The 19,457-nt window shown below is 56.1% G+C and overlaps 1 protein-coding gene across 4 annotated transcripts; it reads right to left on the reverse strand.

The window, feature by feature from the left end:
- Positions 1 to 590: 590 nt before the first annotated feature.
- On the reverse strand, positions 591 to 19,028 carry PGAP6 (post-GPI attachment to proteins 6). 4 transcript variants are annotated; one of them, XM_061993021.1, is made up of 13 exons: positions 18,915 to 19,028; positions 14,472 to 14,649; positions 12,753 to 12,960; positions 12,540 to 12,673; positions 10,903 to 11,168; positions 9,307 to 9,521; positions 7,847 to 7,940; positions 7,236 to 7,359; positions 6,540 to 6,676; positions 4,403 to 4,581; positions 3,816 to 3,962; positions 3,377 to 3,493; positions 591 to 2,873 (listed from the first exon to the last, which is right to left on the reverse strand). In XM_061993021.1, exons 1-13 carry the CDS (start codon positions 19,009 to 19,011, stop codon positions 2,577 to 2,579), a joined length of 2,193 nt encoding a protein of 730 aa, XP_061849005.1. In that variant the 5' UTR covers positions 19,012 to 19,028; the 3' UTR covers positions 591 to 2,576. The 4 variants fall into 4 exon arrangements, with proteins under 4 accessions (XP_061849005.1, XP_061849004.1, XP_061849003.1 ...); XM_061993020.1 differs by having other exon boundaries at positions 591 to 2,800; positions 9,307 to 9,635; XM_061993019.1 differs by having other exon boundaries at positions 9,307 to 9,635.
- Positions 19,029 to 19,457: the final 429 nt, after the last annotated feature.

Consider the following 19,457-nt stretch of genomic DNA (forward strand, 5'->3'; position numbering starts at 1 on the left):
CCCCTGCCAGTGCTCCCTCACCTCAACAGGGAACAACTTTGTCCTGGTGTTGCTTTGGAACCTCTTCTGTTGCAGCTTGTTGCCCCTTGTCCTGTCATTGTCCATCCCTGAGCACAGCCTGGCTCCAGCCTCCTCACACCCACCCTTGATGGATCTGTAACATGACTGAGCTCACCCCTCAGGCTGCTCCAAGCTGCAGAGCCCCAGCTCCCTCAGCCTTTCACACAAGGCAGATGCTCCACTCCATCAGCTCTGTGGCCCTGCACTGAACTCTCTCCAGCAGCTCCCTGTCCTTCTGCAGCTGAGGGGCCCAGCACTGGACACAATATCCCAGATGTGGTCTCACCAGGGCAGAGCAGAGGGGATGGAGAACCTCTCTGACTACTGTCCACAGCCCTTCTAACCCAGCCCAGGATGCCACTGGTGTTCTTGGCCATGAGGGCACATAGTGCTGGCTCAGGCTCATCCTGCTGCCCCCCACATCCCTTTCCCCTGTACTACTCTCTAACAGCTCATTCCCCAGGCTGTACTGATCCCAACCCTTTCCCCCCACCCCATCCCCCCCTTTCCTCACACGCCGCTGCCCGTGTGCCCTCAGAACACCGATACACCTTTATTTAAATTATAAACCCGTCTGCTTTAAAATCGACTGTATAAAATAACCACAGGTACTAACAGCAAAGAAAAAAAGAACACCCCACAGACCATTTTTGGCTTTCCCCCCACCCCCACGTCAGAGACAGGAATTCACTCAGATTTTACCCAAAATGACAACACCTTCCCCCCCCCACACACACCGCCCCAGCACCCACCACAACCTCGGGCCAGGGCTGATGGTGGTGAGGTGGAGGGGGGTAACACACAGTGACACAAACCCAGAATTTCAATGGTTAAACAGAAAGTAAAACAATCATGTTAGCAGGATTTCCCACCCCAAAGCTTCTCCCGCTCCACAGCTGGGGAAACCCCTGAGGAGGAATTATTGCTTCATGGCGTCAGCAGCAGCACCCGGGCCCCAGCAGGACCAGGCAGGGCCGGGCAGGGGAGGGGAGGGGAAAAAAGTGCCAAAAAGGTGATAAAAGTTCGAGGAAACCCTGAGGGCCCCACGTCCCCCTCTCCTGCTGTGCTGCCCTGACAGTGGCAGCCAAAGGAAAGGTGGAGGACGACGTGGGGGACGAGGGGGCGAGAGCACAGCGGCGGGTGCAGGCCACTGCCCCTCACTTGTCCTGTATCTGCTTAAAAAGTCGGAGTTTGCAGGGGGAGAGGAAGCAGAGGGATAAAGTGCAGAGCTGAGCAGAAGGCTGGGTGCTCTTCCCAGCAAAGAAATAACCCCGACACAAGTCCCAAGTCCTTCATTAATAGCTCTCTGCTTCCCAAAAGCCACCTGAGGAAAGCTCCCAGCAGCACACAGCAGACCCACCACTGCTGGAATAAACCAGCAAGGAATGATGGATTTGAGCCCTTATCTAGGGAATAAGGATGGGCAAACACAACTTCCCTGATTGCTAAGCTTCTGCCCTTGCTTTCTGATGTCTGTGTGCCTACAGTAAGGCTGAGGCCAGACAGACACTGCAAAGGAAACCATAGCCATCTGGGGAGCCTGTGGCAATGCTCCTGGGACACTGCTGGTGGCCTCAGATCAGTGGGACACCCAGCCCCTGAGGCACAGCAGGCTGGAGAAAGGGGTATGCAGCTCACACACCATCCTGGGCCACCTAACGTTGCCACAGGCAGAGCTGTGCACATGCAAACCCACTAAAGGGAGGAAGACGGTAAATACCTGAACATTGAGAGAGGAAGGGGACAGGGCAGCAGCCTGGTTCCTTCCAGATGAGCTAAAAGGGCTAAAGTTAAACTTGGACTAAACCCTGCGCTGCTGCAGGTTTCACAGCTCTGGGTGAGATGCTGCTGATGCCTCTTGCATGTCCCCACGTGGGGTTTTTTCACATTCCTGTCACATCTGATCCTGAATCCAGGGCCTTGGTCATCACTTTCTTCTTTCCCTCTCCTAGAATCAGGACTAGGTAAGAGCAGCACCTCCTGTTTTACAGAGAGACAGATTCCAGAGATGGCAGCCAAGGGCCCAGCACGCACCAGGATCAGGTCTCTCCCCAGCAGCACCAGGGACACACAGCAGCACTACCCTCCCACATCAAAATAAACCCATTCTTCTCTTGGGTTCAAATGCTGATTGCACAACAGCAGGGGAAATCCTCACCCCACAGCCCTCAGCAGACAAAGTCCTGGCTCCAGCTCGATTTGGGCTAAGCCCAAGCCTCATGGATGCAGCAGGTGGGGAAGAAGGGTTGGTGATTTCCCCCAGGGCCACGGGGAGGTGAGGAACAGGCTATTCCTTGATCTAGAACCACAAAGTGCCTGCCCCATCCCAGCAGAAAAGCAGAAGTGGCCTCAAACTTGCCTTCACAAGAAAAGCCCACCATCTTCACCTTTAAACCTAGTCCATACCACACTCTCCTGAGCACATAAGAAGACTGCCAACGTGTGAGAGCGGGGCTGCCCAGGCAAAGAGCAACCTCAGCAGCTCTCCAGCTCTGCCACAGCAGGAGCCCAGCAGTTCAGGTCACGGCATAGAGCTCCTCACGGTCGTTCTGGCAGATCTGATAGCGACAAGTGAGCTTCTGTGACCAGGCCCAGGGCTTTTTATGCTTGTCCCGAGGAGGAAGCAGGAAAGCAACGCTGCAAGCCACCAGCACGTGCCAGATGCTGTGTGTGTAGTAATAGTTCTCGTTGGTTTCCATGAATGCATACACAGAGATGGCAATGAAAGCCAAGGTGATTCCTGGGAGGAGGTAGAAAACCCAGCGCTTCCATGAGGAGGGGTAGCAGTGCCTGCGCTTCACTCCCTGGTAAACCTGGAGGTGTGGGAGCACAGAAGGGTCAGGCAGCCAAGCAGCAGCTTAGGCAAGGGGGAAACACCCAGTGCTGCCTGACCCAGAAGCATCTGCCAGCCTCCCAGCGAGAGGGTGTCCCTGCTGCCCCTGAGAAATTCAGCCTCCCTGCTTCTTGGGCCCATCTCTTGTGTACAGGAGTCCTTACACAGCTGTGGCACCAAAGCCCAGCGTGCAGAGGGCAGTGGTGATGCCACAGCTCCTGCCCAGGGCTTGGGCAACAGCCAGTCATTCTGGCCACGAGCCCCTGCTCAGCTGCAGCCACAGCACGTGGATTCTGCTGAGGCCTGTAACTAGGGGATTTCTCAGCTCCTGGAGGGATGAATGAAAAGTGAATCCCTTGCCCTGCCCTCTCCCCACCTGGGTGTTTCAAGGAGATCAAACCCTGCCTGTGGATCAGCTGGTGTCTGGGGTCTGCTCTGCCACCATCATTCCCCAGCGGGGAGCGAAGGGCAGCCCTTACTTACCCATGCTGCAACCATGATGACGAGGGCAAAGAGGCAGGGACCCATCATGTTCCACACCCCTCTGCGGTCCAGCTGCAGGGACATGGCAATTAACAGGGTCCCCAAGACGAAAAGGACCTGGGAATGAGACACCACCACTGATGTCAGCAGCTCATCTGCTGCCAGAGCACAGCCAGCCCTGCGTGCCTGCAGGGCTCAGGAGCAGCGCCTTCAGAAGCAGAAACCAGAGCACCCACAAGCCTCATTCCCTTCAGGCCCACCCCTAACAAGTGTGCAGGTCCACAGTTCAAACTCCTGGGACAAAACAACCCACTGGTTTTCCAATCTGGGTGGCACTGGGTGACAAACAGGCTTTGTCACCAGGCTGGGCTGTGTCATTGAAACACAGCCACAGGAGGGCTGGGCCTGGCCACACCACACAGGGCTACCCCACACTCACGTATTTCAGGATCTTCTTCACCCGGGACATGCAGAGGATGGTCACCCAGATGGACACCACGGAGCCCAAGAAGTCACAGTACTGTAGTGTGTCGTAGTCCATGATGCACATCACCGCCACGCCTGGCTGGTCGCACGCGTGGTAGAACTGCAGCCAGGGACACAAGCAAAGGCTGCCGTGTATCCAGCTGCACCACGTGGCTTTCTGGGCTGCAGCAGCCAGAACTCCTCCTGACAGTGTCCCCAAGAAGCTCCACCAAACCCCTGTGGCCCCAGGGAAAGCAGAGGGGAGCAGCCATCACCCTGCACCCTCCCAGCAGCAGCCAAGAGCTCTTAGGGCAGCACCTTTCAAGTGTGCAATGTGCCAACCCCATCTCTCCCCCTCCCTGTGGGCTCACCCAAAAAGCACCTGCAGCATAGGTGGAGGAGCCCAGTGAAAATAACCCCACTGCCAAGCTCTGAAGGGCAGGACACAGCCACGGAGGTGCTTGTCCAATGATCCTAGAAGCTCCCTGTGGAGCTCCAGGATGGGCTGCTCCACCCAGCACTTTGGTTGGATGCAGCATTCCTGAAGGGAGCAATCCCTACCGTGGAGAAGAACATGGTGTAGGTGTAGACAGAGGCTTCCACCAGGTAGTAACGATACACAGCCACCGCTATCGCTGGCAGGAACATGAGGTTGCTCAGGGTGAGCAGGAGGGTGGCCAAGTTCTGTGCCCCCACAGACTGGGCCTTGGTATCGTCCGTGCAGCTCCAGCCACCCCAACCTGTGGGGCAGACAGAGGCTTGTGCCCTCCTCTCCAGCACCCAGGTGTGGGAAGGGCACACAAAGGGTTCAAAGCACAGTGCCCGCTTCTCTCTTGTGCAGATCTTGGAAGGTGATCAGCCCAGAGAGGAAGCCTTGGGGAGGCAAGATGGTGCTGTTTGGGCTATGAATTCCATGACCAAACACAAAACCAACTTCCAAACAGTTTGAGTAAGGCCATAGTGCCCAGAGTGAGATCACTGCTTCATTAACTGTGACACTGATATTGCAGTTAACATCCCTTTGACATCCCTAAATATGATAATGAGCAAAAAGAGGTGCATGCTAAGTATCTGGAACTGTGCTCAGATGCTGTGGATGATGCTGTAAAACAGGTACAAGATCCCTGCATATCCCAGGAACCAGGGTGGAGAACGAGCCACAGCTCTAAGGAAGCCATTGGGCTCCTGTCACAGCAGGACAAACTGCAAAGCCAGGTCAGGTTGCTCTAGGCCTTGCTCAACTGGGTTGTTGAGATGTCCAAGGATGGAGATCTGGATATTGAACAACACTGATGGAGGAAAATCTGTCTTCTACAGTTTAGCTGGAGGTTTCCTTGCAGCAGCATGTCTGCCTCTTGCCCTCTCCCAGAAAAGCCCAGCTCCAGGATCCCTGTAACACACCCCCTGGGCAGCAGCAGGTGGGATTCGATTCCCCTTCCCCCCAACTCTTCTCCAGGGTGACCAAACCCACTGCCTCAGCCCATGATGACATCCAGGTCTGCACAGGATGGTGGGGGTGAACATTTCCTAGAGGACAGTGCATGCCAATGAGGACAGCTCTCTCATCCTGCTGTCTGGACACCAAGGACTGAGCTGAGACAGTCTTCTAGACACACACACCTGGTGGGTCTTTGGTTTTTTTCCCCCTTTGATTTTTGTTTTGCTTCTTTTAATTGAAGGTTAGGATGCCCACACTCATCTTTTGGGGAAAGGAGGTCAGTCACAGGGCAGCTGGAGTATGTGCAGGTGCTCCACAGTCAACAAGCAGAGCTGGAACTGGCATCCAGCCCATTACAGTGCCACCAGAAACTGAGACAGCAACTCTGCCCCTTCCTTCCTGCCAGGCAGAGCCCAGGGAGGCTGCTCTCTCCACTTTCTTTCTGGGTCACAAATATGCAGATGGGGCGTTTTGCTCCAAGCAATTCAGCAGAAAGGTGTCCTCAGCCTGATTCCCCAATCCCCTTGGGGTGCTCTGTGCTTCCCAGAACCTGGCACCCCTCAGGGAAATTAGGATGCTGCTGATCTCGCTCCTCACCGTGTCTCAGTGCTGCTGCAGACAGCAGAGACGTCCTGGCTCAGGCCCAAAGCAGCACTGAACCACATTTGCCTTGTCCTTCTGCTGCCAACAGGTACATGTACCCACCCAAGCACAGCAGGGCTATCATCTTCCCTCCACCACTGACTCCTGCCCAGTCTTCTCATCCCATTAAGATAATTAGCAGCTGACATAGATGTTCCTCCTCCAGGGGCACCTCGGAGTCTGTGGTCTGGCCTGAGTGCTGGCTCCTGGCAGGAGACAGAGCACCATGGCAAAGCACAGACAGGGACTGCAGGTGCCAGGTCAGGACCCTTCACTACAAACCACCTTAAAAGCATTTTCAGGCGGCCCCAATCTCTCTGGGGATGCTCAGAAGCACTTCTCCAAGCTGGAAACAAAACGACCATTCAGCAGAAAGCTGTCCTCAGCCCATTTCCCCTGGGGTACTCGGTGCTTCCCACAACCCAGCACCCCTCAGGGAAGTCAGGAATGCTCCCAAAAGGGTGCCCACAGCTGAGGGCTCTTTGGGTGGGTGCTGCAACCCCAGGCAGCTCCCAGCAACCGTGGCAGATCCCAGGCTCCCCTACCCAAACACCACCATCACAAAACACGGCCTCTCCTTGGGAAGGATGGGGAAGCTTCCTAGGAAGATGCACTCACCAGCCTTGCAGCTGCAGGCAGCATAGAGGTAGCCATGTCTCCTCAGGAGGCTGCACTGTCCATAGGGCCCACAGTCGTTGAAGCAGGGGGTGAGGTAAGCAAAAACAGTCACTTTGGCTTCCGCGGAGTCACACGCGCTGGGAGGAGAGCACAGCACGTTGGCAGCCGGTCCCACGGGCAGCCCTGTGCCCAGGGAGCACTCTGCTCCAGGGGATCAGCTCCATGCAAGCTCCCTGCTATTTGAGGATTTGCTCCATCCCTCCCAAGAGCTACAAGCAGAGTCAGCTCCCTCTCTGCTCAGACTGCCCAACCCAGCTCTCTGCACATCCCCTGAGCAGACCCTGACACACAGCTGCCTGCATCTCAGAGATGCCTCAAAGGAGTAAGAGCAGCACTTTCATTTACCAATTTATCACCTCTAAATCCACCTGGGGAAGGGGAAGCTCATCCAGGCATGAGATGTGCCAGCCTGGCAGCAGACAAGCTGCTTGGGTGCTCCCAAGAGAGCAAGTTGGCACTGCCACTCACCTCTCTCCCCTTCTGCAGCCACCCCTTCACCCCTACCAGGTGAGGTGAGCCCATGGCAAAGCGGTGAGCACGGGGGTTCAGCTTTGCTCACACTAGCCAAGGGTGGTGGGATGCAGAGGCAGAGTGCTCTGAAGCAGCCCCAAAGGTGGGATGACAGCCCAGACTCACCCCTGGCCCTTTGGGCAGATGAGCTGCAGGGACAGGAACCAGTCATCCGTCTGTGGGTAGGGGACAATCAGCATCGCTTCTGCAGAGGACGTGCTCATGCTCAGAGGGTAGCCCTGGAAAAAAGCTTAAAGAGAAAAGGGTGTTGTGGTGGGCCAAGACTAGGGGAGAAGGGCCCATGGCAATACCAGGCTGAGACCAGTTGCACAGGAATCAGATACTCCTGTGGCTCCTTGCTCCAGCCCTCAGGAGGCACTGTGGGGATGGAGAGGACCCTTGCTCCCCTGACTCTCGATGTTTAATTATCTCAGTTCTCAGCACTTGAGTAGACAGCACATGGCACCTGGAACAGCCTGTTTGCTTAGCTGGTCCTTCAACACAGAGTTAAGCTTGTCTGCACACCAGCAAGACCTTGACCATCCCCAAATCTCCTGCTGGGAGAGCTTCAGCTGGTAATCAGGCCTTCCTTTGATGGAGGCCAACTCTCTGTGCCCTACACCCCAGCATACACCAGCACACAGACCTCAGGAAGGCTTGTGGCAATATCAGCTTCCCTGAGACACCCCACAAAGGCCCAAGCAGAGCCCTGAGGTGGTGCAGAGCTGAGCTCATACCTGTGCTGCAGTTCTGGGTGGCGTTGGGGGACAGCACGGGCGACGCAGCGCTCACGCACGCAGCCACCGAGGCGTTGGCCAGGCCCACGGATGTCTGTGCAAACACAGCAGCATCACATGTCAGAGCAAACCCCCTGCACAGGTCACCTCCCACACTGCCCATGGCACAGGGAACAGCAGGTCCCAGCAGAGCCTGCACATCAAGGTCACCCATCAATTCACTAGCTCCTGGGCAAACCCTGTGGCCCTAACAGGCAAGAAGCCAATGGCATCTGGGCTGTGTGAAGAGTGTGGGCAGCAGGGGGAGGGAGGTTCTGCTGCGCCTCTGCTCTGCCCTGCTGAGGCCTCAGATGGAGTCCTGTGGCCAGTTCTGGGCTCCCCAGCTCCAGAGAGACAGGGAACTGCTGCAGAGAGGCCAGTGCAGGGACACCAAGGTGCTGAGGGGATGGAACATGTGTGTGAGGAGGAAAGGCTGCAGCCCTGGGGCTGTTCAGCCTGGAGAAGAGAAGCCTGAGCTCAGGGGCACCTCAGTAGCACTGACAAGTACCTAAAGGGTGGGTGTCAGCAGGATGGGGGGACACTTTGTTCCGTGGTGCCCAGGGACAGGACAAGGGGTGATGGACATCAGCTGGGACACAAACAGTTCCCCTGGCACAGGAGGAGAAACTGGTTTGGTGCTGAGGTGAAGGAGCCCTGGCCCAGGCTGCCCAGGGAGGGTGTGGAGGCTCCTTCTCAGGAGGTTTACAACCTCATCTGGACACTTTCCTGTGCTCCCTGAGCCAGGGGAAGCTGCTTGAGCAGGGGCTGGGGCAGCTCTGCAGGGCCCTTCCAGCCCCACCAGTATGGGATTCTGTGAAATCCATGCCTACCTTGCCCTACACTGCTCTGCATGTTGGCTGAAAGGCAAATGAGCCACCCAAGGGCACTGCCTGGTGAACTGCTGCCCAGCTGGGACACACACAAGCCCAGTGTGTCCTCATGAGCACAAAACAGCAGAACATCAGCGCTGAGCCTTGCTCCAGCCCTCAGGAAGGCAACAACCAGCCCCTGCTACTAGCTTCATCCTCAGGACTTCAGGGGGTTGATTTTGGGGTGTCACTGTAGGAGCCTGGGAATCAGCCACTTGGGCAGGAGCATCCCTGGGTTCCCCTGCCCAACCTCTCCTCATGGTGGCAGGGTGCCAGGCTCCCGTGGAGAAGATGGCACTGCAGCTGCTTTCCATTCCATCTCCTCTGCGTCACCGCCACCACATGCCAGCAAGCTGTGACATCCGAACCGGAGCTGGCAGGTGGGACATGCTGGAAGCAGCTAAAACAGGCTCAGAGTGTTTTGTGACAACAAAAAGGAAGAGAAACAGTGCCACTGGTACCTACAACCCCGGGAGTTTGCCGGCAAACCAACCCAGGAGCAAGGACAAAGCCCTGCGATGAGAAGCCAAATCCCATCCTCAGCCTCCGCACCTTGTTAAGCAGGAGACTGACCACGAGGGAACCCCCGCTGTCCATGCCAGTGTTGAGGTTGAGGAGGAGGAGGGTCGGGGACAGGGAGTTCACAGGCACACTGGGACCGTTCAAGAGCCTGTAGCGCACCGACACCACGTCCAGGTCCTCACGAACGACGGGCTGCGGCTGCAGGCAGAAGCTCCTCCGGTCGGACGCGTTGCCTGAAGCCTCTCCTGCGGGCAGAGCAGAGCTCCCTGCTGATCCTGTGCCACCTGCTCTGGGACCAGCGTGGCTCTGGTTTAGGCTGCTGAAGTTAAGGAAGGAACTGGTGCTGCCTGGCCTACAAGCTGTAAAGCAAAAAAGGGAGGGGAGTCAGCAGAGGCAGGACTGGCACCTCATGCAGGCAGGAGCCCCAGCAGCCTCAGACCTTTAAGTGAAAGCATGAACCAGGGGGGTTTCAGCTGGTTCAGGTATTGCAGTATCAATGGCTACAGCCCCTGAAAGGCAGCATGAACTCTAACATCAGCACCCACAAGCTGGGACATTGATGGAAGTGGTGGGCTTGGCAGTGTGAGGCGAGTGGTTGCACTTGATCTTAAAGGTCTTTTCCAACCAAAATGACCCTCTAGTTCCATGAAAGCCAGTGGTGCAGCAGGTGTAAGCAACCAGGAGCTGCAGGAAGGTGGAGTGGGAAGAGAAGGGATAATGCACAGCCTCGTAACACATCACTGTAGCTGTGGAGCATTCACTGGCCAGTGGCAGAGCACAGCTCCTCACTGTCCCATAACCACAGGCCTCATAAAAGTCTCTACCAGTCCCTCAGATGTGAGCAGATGAGGCTGAGCAGAAGAGAGAAGCTAACTCAATACAGCTACGGGCACAAGTCCCCAGGCCATGGCAGCTGGAGCTGAATGTGACACTTGCAGTCCCAGTGCTGGAGCCTGTGCATCGCTCCCAGGGGCTCCAGTGCTCCCCTGTGACCCCGGGCTGCCAGCACTGGGCTCTCAGGCACACGGAATGAGCTTTGAGGAAGAGATGGCAGAAGCCCAAGCAGAAGAAAACTTTACAAAATGTACCTAGTTGGCGAGCTTCAAAGATTCCAAGAGTCACTCAGGGATCATGGCCATGTAATAAAGAGGATGCAAAGATGCCTGTCACAGCCACAAGGACCTCGGGACTTCCCGAGGCACACGGTGTCCCCTGGAACGGTGACATCCCCTCACTACAACCCCACACACTACCCCAGGTAAGCCTCTGTGAGCAGGTTTCCTGTCTGTAGCCTGCTTATGGCCAATGAATAGTCTGCTGTATCTGCACAAAACTATCCTACCCATCAGATTTTAAGCCAGCCACTGCTTCCCAAACCACTGTTTGAAAGCATCATTGCTTCAGAGACCCCAGACTTCTCTGGCATTTCCAAATCAAGCAGCTCCAGAGGGTATCACCCCTTGGGTGAACGCCGCAGCCTTCACTTCTGATCCCCAAGCAACAACTAGGCCTCAGCTCCCAGGGTTATGCCCATGTTGGGGAAGGTAAGGCCACCCAAAAGCCCACGAGAGACAGAGCAGACACCCTCTGGTCCTTCCTGCAGAGCTGGAGAAAGCAGGAACCCACCTGTGAAGGAAGCCACCACCTCCACCAGCACACTGGCATTGGCAGCACCGAGACTCTCCACCATGATCTGCAGCCACTTCTCCCAGGGAGGTGAATCCAGGGCCAGGCTGCAGTTGGTGCTCCCCGTGCAGGTGAGGATCCTCTGGAAGGACTGTGGCAGGGTGATGGAGCCCAGCACCACCCGCACAGCACAGGCTTTGTGCTCGCTGCTCACGCAGCTCAGCAGCTCCAACCGCATCCCTGCGGCGTGCTTGGGAACAAAGACCCTGCAGGAGGAGGGATCAGCAGTCAGCAGAGATTGTACTCTCAACACAAGCCAGCCACCACCCCCCACAGTCCCCAAGGCTTTGTGACAAGAACTAGTGTCGTGGTTTAACCCCAGAGTCCTGCACCTGGGGAGGAACAACCCCCTGCACCAAGACAGGCTGGGGGTGAGCTGCTGGAGAGCAGCTCCAGGAGAGGGACCTGGGAGTGCTGGGGGAGAACAAACTGACCATGAGCAACGTGCCCTTGTGGGCAAGAAGCCAATGGCATCTGGCCTGTGTGAAGAAGAGTGTGGACAGCAGTGGGAGGGAGGTTCTGCTGCCCCTCTGCTCTGCCCTGCTGAGGCCTCAGATGGAGTCCTGGGGCCAGTTCTGGGCTCCCCAGCTCGAGAGAGACAGGGAACTGCTGCAGAGAGGCCAGTGCAGGGACACCAAGGTGCTGAGGGGATGGAACATGTGTGTGAGGAGGAAAGGCTGCAGCCCTGGGGCTGTTCAGCCTGGAGAAGAGAAGCCTGAGCTCAGGGGCACCTCAGCAGCACTGACAAGTACCTAAAGGGTGGGTGTCAGCAGGATGGGGGACACTTTGTTCTGTGGTGCCCAGGGACAGGACAAGGGCTGATGGACATCAGCTAGGACACAAACAGTTGCACTCAAACACAAGGAGAAGCTGGTTTGGTGCTGAGGTGAGGGAGCCCTGGCCCAGGCTGCCCAGGGAGGGTGTGGAGGCTCCTTCTCAGGAGGTTTCCAACCCCAGCTGGACACGTTCCTGTGCCCCCTGAGCCAGGGGAAGCTGCTTGAGCAGGGGCTGGGGCAGCTCTGGAGGGCCCTTCCAACCTCCAACATTCAGAGATTCTATGATTCCATATTCCAGGACACCCCCTGAGTCAGTTGGGGTCAGCTGTCCTGGCTCTATCCCCTCCCAAATCCTTGTGCACCCTCAGTCCACTCAGTGGTGGGGTGAGGAGCAGAACAGGCCTTGGCTCTGTGTTATCACTGCTCAGCAGTAACAGAAACATCCCTGTGATACCAGCACTGTTTTCAGCACAAATCCAAAACACAGTCCCATATTGGCTACTGGGAAGAAAATCAACACTATCCCAGCCAAAACCAGCACAACTCAACTGCTCTGGTTGGTGGTGTGAAAATCCTTCCCAAGGGAAGTATCTCAAGGAACTAACACAGCTGAACCTCTGAGACCACCTGGGAACAGAGAAGGGGACTCGTGCTCCCTGTGCAGGGAGCTCAGCAAACAGGCTCAGAGACCTCCCAGTTCCAGCCCCACAAGATAATAACAGTGGCCTCCTCTTAGCAGCACCCATGGGAAATGCCACCCTGCCACAGCCCCAGATCCTCCCATCCCCTGCTCTCACTCACTTGACGTGCAGTGGCTTCGCAGGCGAGACGATGGTCTGTGGCATGGCCACACCAGGCTCCAGCACGGGCATATCAGTGAGTCTGAGCACAAACATGTCTGCTTGGAACATATAAGGGCATGGAGTGGAGAAACCCTGCAGGAGGGGAGAGCAGAGGGGTCAGCTGTGGCGAGACACAGTGAGCAGAGAGCGATCCCCTCACCATGCCCTTCACCTTCACTTCAATCCTGCCGGCGGCCTCGGGGAGATGGGCAGCGATGAACCAGTCCCCAGCTGCAGGGGTGGTGACATTGACAAAGGTGGTGTTTTGCACAGCACTGCTCAGGGTGATGCTGATGTTGTAGGAAGGACGGACGGTGGCGTTTGCAGGAAAGCGAGTGCCCAGCGGGTTAATGACAGGAGGGGCCCCGTAGCGAAAGTGCCTGAGAGAGAAAGCACAATGCCAACACATCGGAGCATGGAAACACACTGGCAGGGTACAAACTCCTCAGGTCAGCCTGGGATCAGAGAGGGAGCAAGCAGGAAAACCCCCACACTGCAAGTGGGCCCCAAGAGCCATCATTTTCTTCTGGTGAGGAGTGGCTGCTATTAGCTCAGCCCGGATTCATGTAGAGATTGGTTTAACTTGGCTGCTTATTAAGATAAGGATTTGTGGCTCCACTCAGCCTGAAAGCAAATTTCCACACTTACTAAGGTTAAGCCCCCACCACAAGACTGCTTTTTTTTTTGTATAACCACCAGCAAATTCCCCACACAGGCTAAATCATCAGCAAAGAGCTTCCATTTTTCTAGCTAAGGTCTGCATCTTCCCTGTTTCTTCTTCTAAGAAGGGAGGGCAGACAGATGGAGATGCTTACCATGGAAAGTCCATGCCAATGACTTCAGTACTTCTGCAGGCAGATAAGTAAAGGGTGAGATACTTATTTGAGCAGCCAACTGGGCATTTAATTGGCTTGCTTTTGGACTGCACTGCAGCAGAACTTAACAGGTCCAGTAAGCAAACGTGACAGGTGGTTTGTTAGCAGCCCATTTCAGCTTAGCTGGGTTGGTCCTCACTTCTTAGGGAGCTGTTGAGCTGTTGCCTTGCCTCTCACATCCCCAAACTATTGGAAACCTTTCTGGGAAGCAGAAAGTAGGAAGATCATCTGTGCCAGGCTGCTCTGGAGCAACTAAGAGCACTGTTCTGTGCCCAGGACATCCCAGGGAAGTGCAAGCCAAGCAGCTTCAGTGGCTCCCAAGACCTCCATGGAGTAGGTGCCAGACCCATAGGCACAAACTGCCCAGAAAACTTGGTGCCCTCCCAGGATACAGTTCAAAATCTTGCAAGATTTTGACCTCAGGTCCTTCCACAACTCAAGTACTGCTTTAGGCAGCATTTCTTACACTGGCACTGAGTTTGCAGCCTTCTCATGCTCTAGCTTCTGCAGGACTAGCCGTTCCTCTCCTATCTCTGCTCCACTCACAGCCTCACAAAGTGTCCCCAGTCTTTTCAGTTCCTCTATGCTGGGGAATTTATCCATCTCCAGTGGGTCTGGGGTCCTCTCAAGCCCCCTGTAGTCCTGCAGTATCCTTTGGTACCACGTATAGGATCCTGCCAGACATAGGAAGGCCCACGAACACCTTTGCTCATGACTAGCAACACCAGCCTCACTGTGAAGCTCTCCCCAGGGTTTTTCATGTGTCTTTTAGACATCAGGTCTCACAGACAGCCCCAGATCCACTGGCAACACAAACATAAAATGCTCTTACAGGTTTAAACACTTATTCAGTGCTAGTACTGAAACCATGAAGTGCTAGTCAAGAAACCATGGCTGCTGCAAGTGGGAAACAGATGTCCAGCCTCCTGCAGCCAAGCAACCCTGACAAGGACATGACATGACAAGCAACCAACAAGGACAAGAGGACAGGACACGTGGGCAAGTGACATACATACACTGTGATCTCCATGCTGGTGCACTCAGGTCCTTTGCCCCGGGATGCCTGGAGGAGCCAGCGAAGCAGCACGGTGTCTTCTGGCACGTGGAAGTGGAAGAGCTTGGCGTTGCCATACCAGCTGTAGAAGGACAGCTTCTGTGCACTCTGAGAGAAGTACTCTGAGACATACATGGAGTCTGAAAGGGAGAGAGCACAGCCCTGGCTGAAGTGGCTGCTGGGGGCAGGCTGCAGGGCTGCACCCACCCACAGGAGCACGCAGGAGCTTTAAGGCCACTGGAGAGGAGCCCTTTGTGCCTCTGATTTGTCATCCCAGTCCCACATAGTGATCCACCTTGTTCCTCCAGCCAGAACCATCCACACCTCACTACAAAAGCATCACCTGGAGCCAGAGAGCACTAACAAGATGCCCCAACTGTGCTCTTGGGAACAGACCACTGGAGACACTGAGGAGGAGGAAAAGGTCAGGAGGAAAAGTTGATGATGGCAAATGAAAAGGTAATGGAGTGGGTAGCAGCAAACCCTGGGGCAAATGGTGCAGAGCAGCTGGGTGCAGGTGGCACAGGAGTGCTCTGGGCCCCAGCAGCAGTTTATGGTGCCAAAAGGCAAAAGCTGTGCCCTTGTTGGTCTCTGCCCTTGTTGGTCTCTGCCCATGGAATGATGTTACTGGTCTTACCCAGCTCAGGACTTTCAGGCTCACCTTCCAAAGTCTGAAGACTTTCCTACCTGGAAGAAAGGCTGCTGGGACAGCAAGAACAGCCCTAAGGCAGGCTGAAAGGCCATGCAAGAGGACAACAGGTACCCAGTCCAAGTGCCAATAGGACTAGGCAGACCCTGCTGAGCCATGCCTACAGATAACCCCCACACTGGTAGCAGTTTCACCTGAAAAATTACATATTTGTGTCCAGCTCTGGGCTCCCCAGCTGCAGAGAGACAGGGAACTGCTGCAGAGAGGCCAGTGCAGGGACACCAAGGTGCTGAGGGGATGGAACATGTGTGTGAGGAGGAAAGGCTGCAGCCCTGGGGCTGTTCAGCCTGGAGAAGAGAAGCCTGAGCTCAGGGGCACCTCAGCAACACTGACAAGTACCTAAAGGCTGGGTGTCAGCAGGATGGGGGACACTTTGTTCTGTTGTCTCTGGGATTCTGTGATTCCATGATATTAGTGTTGAAGTCAGCAAGAAACAGTCAGACTGCAACTTAAGGATGGAAAAGAAACATCCCACCAGGGTTGGGAAGGAGGCAAAACTGCATGGGGATGGGAGAGCCAAAGCCATGCCATCCACCTGAAAACAAGGTTTGTAAAACCCAGCAGGGGAAGAGAAGAAAATATCTTCCCATCTCTGCTGAATCCTCCAAGTGGTCCTTTTCTACTCTGGGATTCCCTGGGGTGGGGATAAACTGTGGCAGCTTTCAGACAGAGACTCCTCATTCCCATCAAAGGACACAGCAGCAAGCAGGGTTTAACCTGCCCTCCTCCAATGCTGTGCAGGCTCATGTTGGCAACACAAAGGACCCAGCTGAGTTTAAGAAAGATGGTAAAGCAAGAGGAAAAGAGTCCTCAGGCAGGCCCAGAGTTTTGGGCCATACTTTGTGTCAAGAGGAACCTAATCCTAGCAGGAACTACAATTCATGCCCCAAAGCAGGCCTGCACCCACGGCGCTGCAAAGACACAGGGATGGTAATCATGGGTTTAGCTCCCTGGCCAATGGCCAAGCCGAAGCCTCCAGGCACTCTGGAAACCCATCAGGGAAAGGAGGAAACAGGAAAACAAGAAATACCAGCTGTGCAAGCCGACTGGAGGATTTGCTCATGGAGGAAGAGCGTGGTCACCTCGTTTCGCTGTGAGGGCTGCCCCAGCCACAGGTCCAGGGTGTCCAGCCAAGGGAGCAGCACTTGCAGCACTTTAACAGACAAGGCTGTATGTATGAGGTTACAGGGAAGGGTGAGCCTGGAGCAGGGCAGTGTGAAGGCCACAGTGCGTGGGCAGAGCCGTCCCGTGGCAGCCTCCACACTGGGGTTATGCATCTCTCCAGGCCAGCAAGGAGCAGAGACTACAAAGGAGGCTTTTCAAGCAAATGCTCCCTGGCTGCAGTGTGTGGGCTACTACAGACACGAGCTGGCTACAGTCCCCTACAAGCCCAGCTACATCCCACACGCTGGAGCTGCAGAACGGAGCAGCCTTTGATCGGGGGTATCTGTACCCCCTGCACGTTTGTTTCTGGAAGTCCACAGAGATGTTTGGGCACAGCAAGAGGGCAGACAGGGACACAAAGAGTGATTAGAGCTGGGAGAACCCTGATCTTGCTCAACACAACAGGTCTCATCAGACAACCTGCACAGGGATAAGCCCTTGTGCTCCAAGCCCAGCGGTTGTCAGGCAAACAGCCACAGCCACCACGTGTCCAGCACGTCCCCCCACAGCTGAGGCATCATTTGTGTGGCTTTTGGGGAGGAAAAGGCAGGCAAAATTAAAATCCCAAGCAACCAGCAGTGCTATTTATCAAGGACTGATCAGTTCTAGGGAGTGAGCTGAGGAGCAATAAGAGGTGGAGGGCAGGCAGGCAGACCTGCCCACCACCACGTTACCAGCAGCTCTGACTGTACCAACAACATGCTGGCACAGACAAAGTCCACTCATTAACAGCTTTTTGTGGTGACAACCGTGCAAAGCCTGGCTTGTAGGCTTTGCTGTGCTGGACACCTGTGAGCTGCACCCAGGGAGTGGATAGGCTGGCTCCCAGGGCACCCTCCTCCTGAGCTGACAAGGAAATACCACAGGTAGATAAACCCAAATATCAGCAGAGAAAAGCCAGAAAGACAGGTCACCACAGGTGAGGGGTGTGCTCCAGCAGCCTTTATATCAAGAGAGCAATACCCTGGATTTCAATCCATACTCCACTGTCTGCTGCTCTCTGGATGTGTCTGTCCCCATCTATTCAGTCTGCTCTGCAGCAGCACAGCAACACCTGGAAAGTCCCACTCAGCTGTCCCGTGGTGTTCAACGAGCCTTTAAGCTGAGCAAGGGAGTTGTCAGCTGGATGTTTCCATCCTCTCCCATATGGGTTTCATGCCAGCACATTTCAAACATATGCAAAAAAAAAAGAAACACCCCAAAAGAGTTTTTAAGACAAGACAGAAAACACAGGGCAGGATTACGGCTGCAGAGAGGAGACTCCTCATTTGACTTTCAGAAGAAGGAACCACCTGCAATAGCTTGGTTTTGTTTGTCCAGAGACGAGCTCATGGTTAGTTTTAGGAAATTATACCTTGATGCCGGTTTCAGGGCTTCCCATCAAAAGGATGAAGCGCTCATTTCAAAGCAGACGTTGTGCAAAGCTACACAGACGGCAGTGAGTCTGACCCTGGATGAGACATGGCTATAGGGCAAAGTGCTTGGCCATTTATAATGTCACAGAAACCCTCCTGCTGTAGCCAGAGTCAAAAATCCACAAAAAAATGTCCCAGAATAGAGGAACTCTCGCTCCCCTGGGCAAGAGCTCGTCTTCACTAGCACCCAGACCTAACCCTGGGGAGGCATTCCCACGGCAAGCCAACCACCACACCTCAAGCACAGGGCAGCTCTCAGGCTGGGAACTCAGCTAGCAGGATACCAGAGGAGGGTGGGCCCAGGGCAGAAGGCTATCTCACCCATCAGCTCCCTGCAGCAGCCTCCACGCTCCACAGACTATGAGGAAGTGATAACCACAGTCAACAGCAGATAGCCACCGCTGACACAAGCCTACCTTGGGATGAAGTGAAGCAGGCAAACAACCTCACCTTCCCAAAACCTTCCACCACCACCGTACCCCCTGGTTGACCCTTCAGAGCTGCAGACGTGGTTCCCAGGGACTGTCCAGACCTCCCATGGGCTGCCACGACCCCCTATGGGCTGCCACGACCCCCCAGGGGGTGCCACGACGACTAGTCTGCTGCTCTGCCAAAACCCTTGCTCCTGACCCAGCTGCCTTGATGCACTGGAAGCAAAGTCGCCTGAAAACAAAGGAAAACCAAGCAAATGCAGTAGAAACCCCTCTGGGTCCAGACCTGACCTCTTGCTGCTCTGCAGCGCCTGACACCAGCGCTGCTCCACCGGAGACAGTTCACAGAGCCCCTGAGCACCCAAATCACTCGGGAGATCACAAAACCACCTCAAAGCCACCCCGACGGGAGCTCCGGGACTCACACCAGCTCCCGGGGCTGCTCAACAGACAAGCCCCTGCTCACTTTAAAGCCCCCCGGAGGGTCTCCCCTGCGCCCCAGACCCCGCCGGTCCCCGGGCGAGCAGCAGAGCCCCCCGCCCGGCTTCTCTGCCAGACGTGCCTCCTCGTCCCTCGCCCGTCCCCTGCGCTGCATCCCCGCACCGCCGCCGAGCATCCCCGCGCAGCATCCCCCGGCCGCTCGCCGAGCCTTCCCCCGCCCGCCCCGCCGCGGGGCCGGGACTCACCGGGGCCGGTGCGGTTTCCGCGGCCGGCGGGCAGCGCCAGGAGCTGCAGCAGCAGCAGCAGCAGCCTCCGGAGCGGCGGCCCGGCTCCCCGCGCCATGGCCGCCCGCCGCTGCCCCGCCGCCGCCCGCTTCCGCCGGCCCGCTCCGCCCCGGCCCGCCCCCGGCGGAACCGCCGCCCCCGGACAGCGCGGCGGGCGGAGTGGGGGCGGTGCTGGCGGTGCTGCTGCCGACCCCTCTTTTCCCGTGCTCATGGGTCCGGGCCCCTCCGTGGTCCTGGGCAGGCCCCGGGGTCCCGTCAGCACGCCGAGCCCGCGTGTAACCCTCCGGAGCCAGAGACCCGCCGTGGCAGCCCGAAGCTCCGGGGGCTCTCTGGGGAGTGACAACCCTCCCAGGAGCAGCCTCTGGAGCCCTGCGGTAAAGGGGGTGTCAGTGGTGCCTGCGGTGAGGGCAGCCTGCTGGGTTTGCGTGTCAGTGCCGCGAAGGGGAAGCGAGGTGGTGGTGTCGGATGAGCTGGACGTGAACTGACAAACGTTCACATGCTTCA

Source organism: Colius striatus, chromosome 3 (genome assembly GCF_028858725.1).
Source record: "Colius striatus isolate bColStr4 chromosome 3, bColStr4.1.hap1, whole genome shotgun sequence".
Taxonomy (NCBI): Eukaryota; Metazoa; Chordata; class Aves; order Coliiformes; family Coliidae; genus Colius; species Colius striatus.

Coding starts and splice junctions, on each gene's coding strand:
- PGAP6 (XM_061993019.1), bottom strand. CDS start 19,011: ATGGCGCGGGGAGCCGGGCCGCCGCTCCGGAGGCTGCTGCTGCTGCTG. Junction 4,582..6,539: donor TGCCTGCAGCTGCAAGGCTG/GTGAGTGCATCT, acceptor TCTGCCCCACAG/GTTGGGGTGGCTGGAGCTGC. Junction 3,963..4,402: donor ACACCATGTTCTTCTCCACG/GTAGGGATTGCT, acceptor CCCTGGCTGCAG/TTCTACCACGCGTGCGACCA.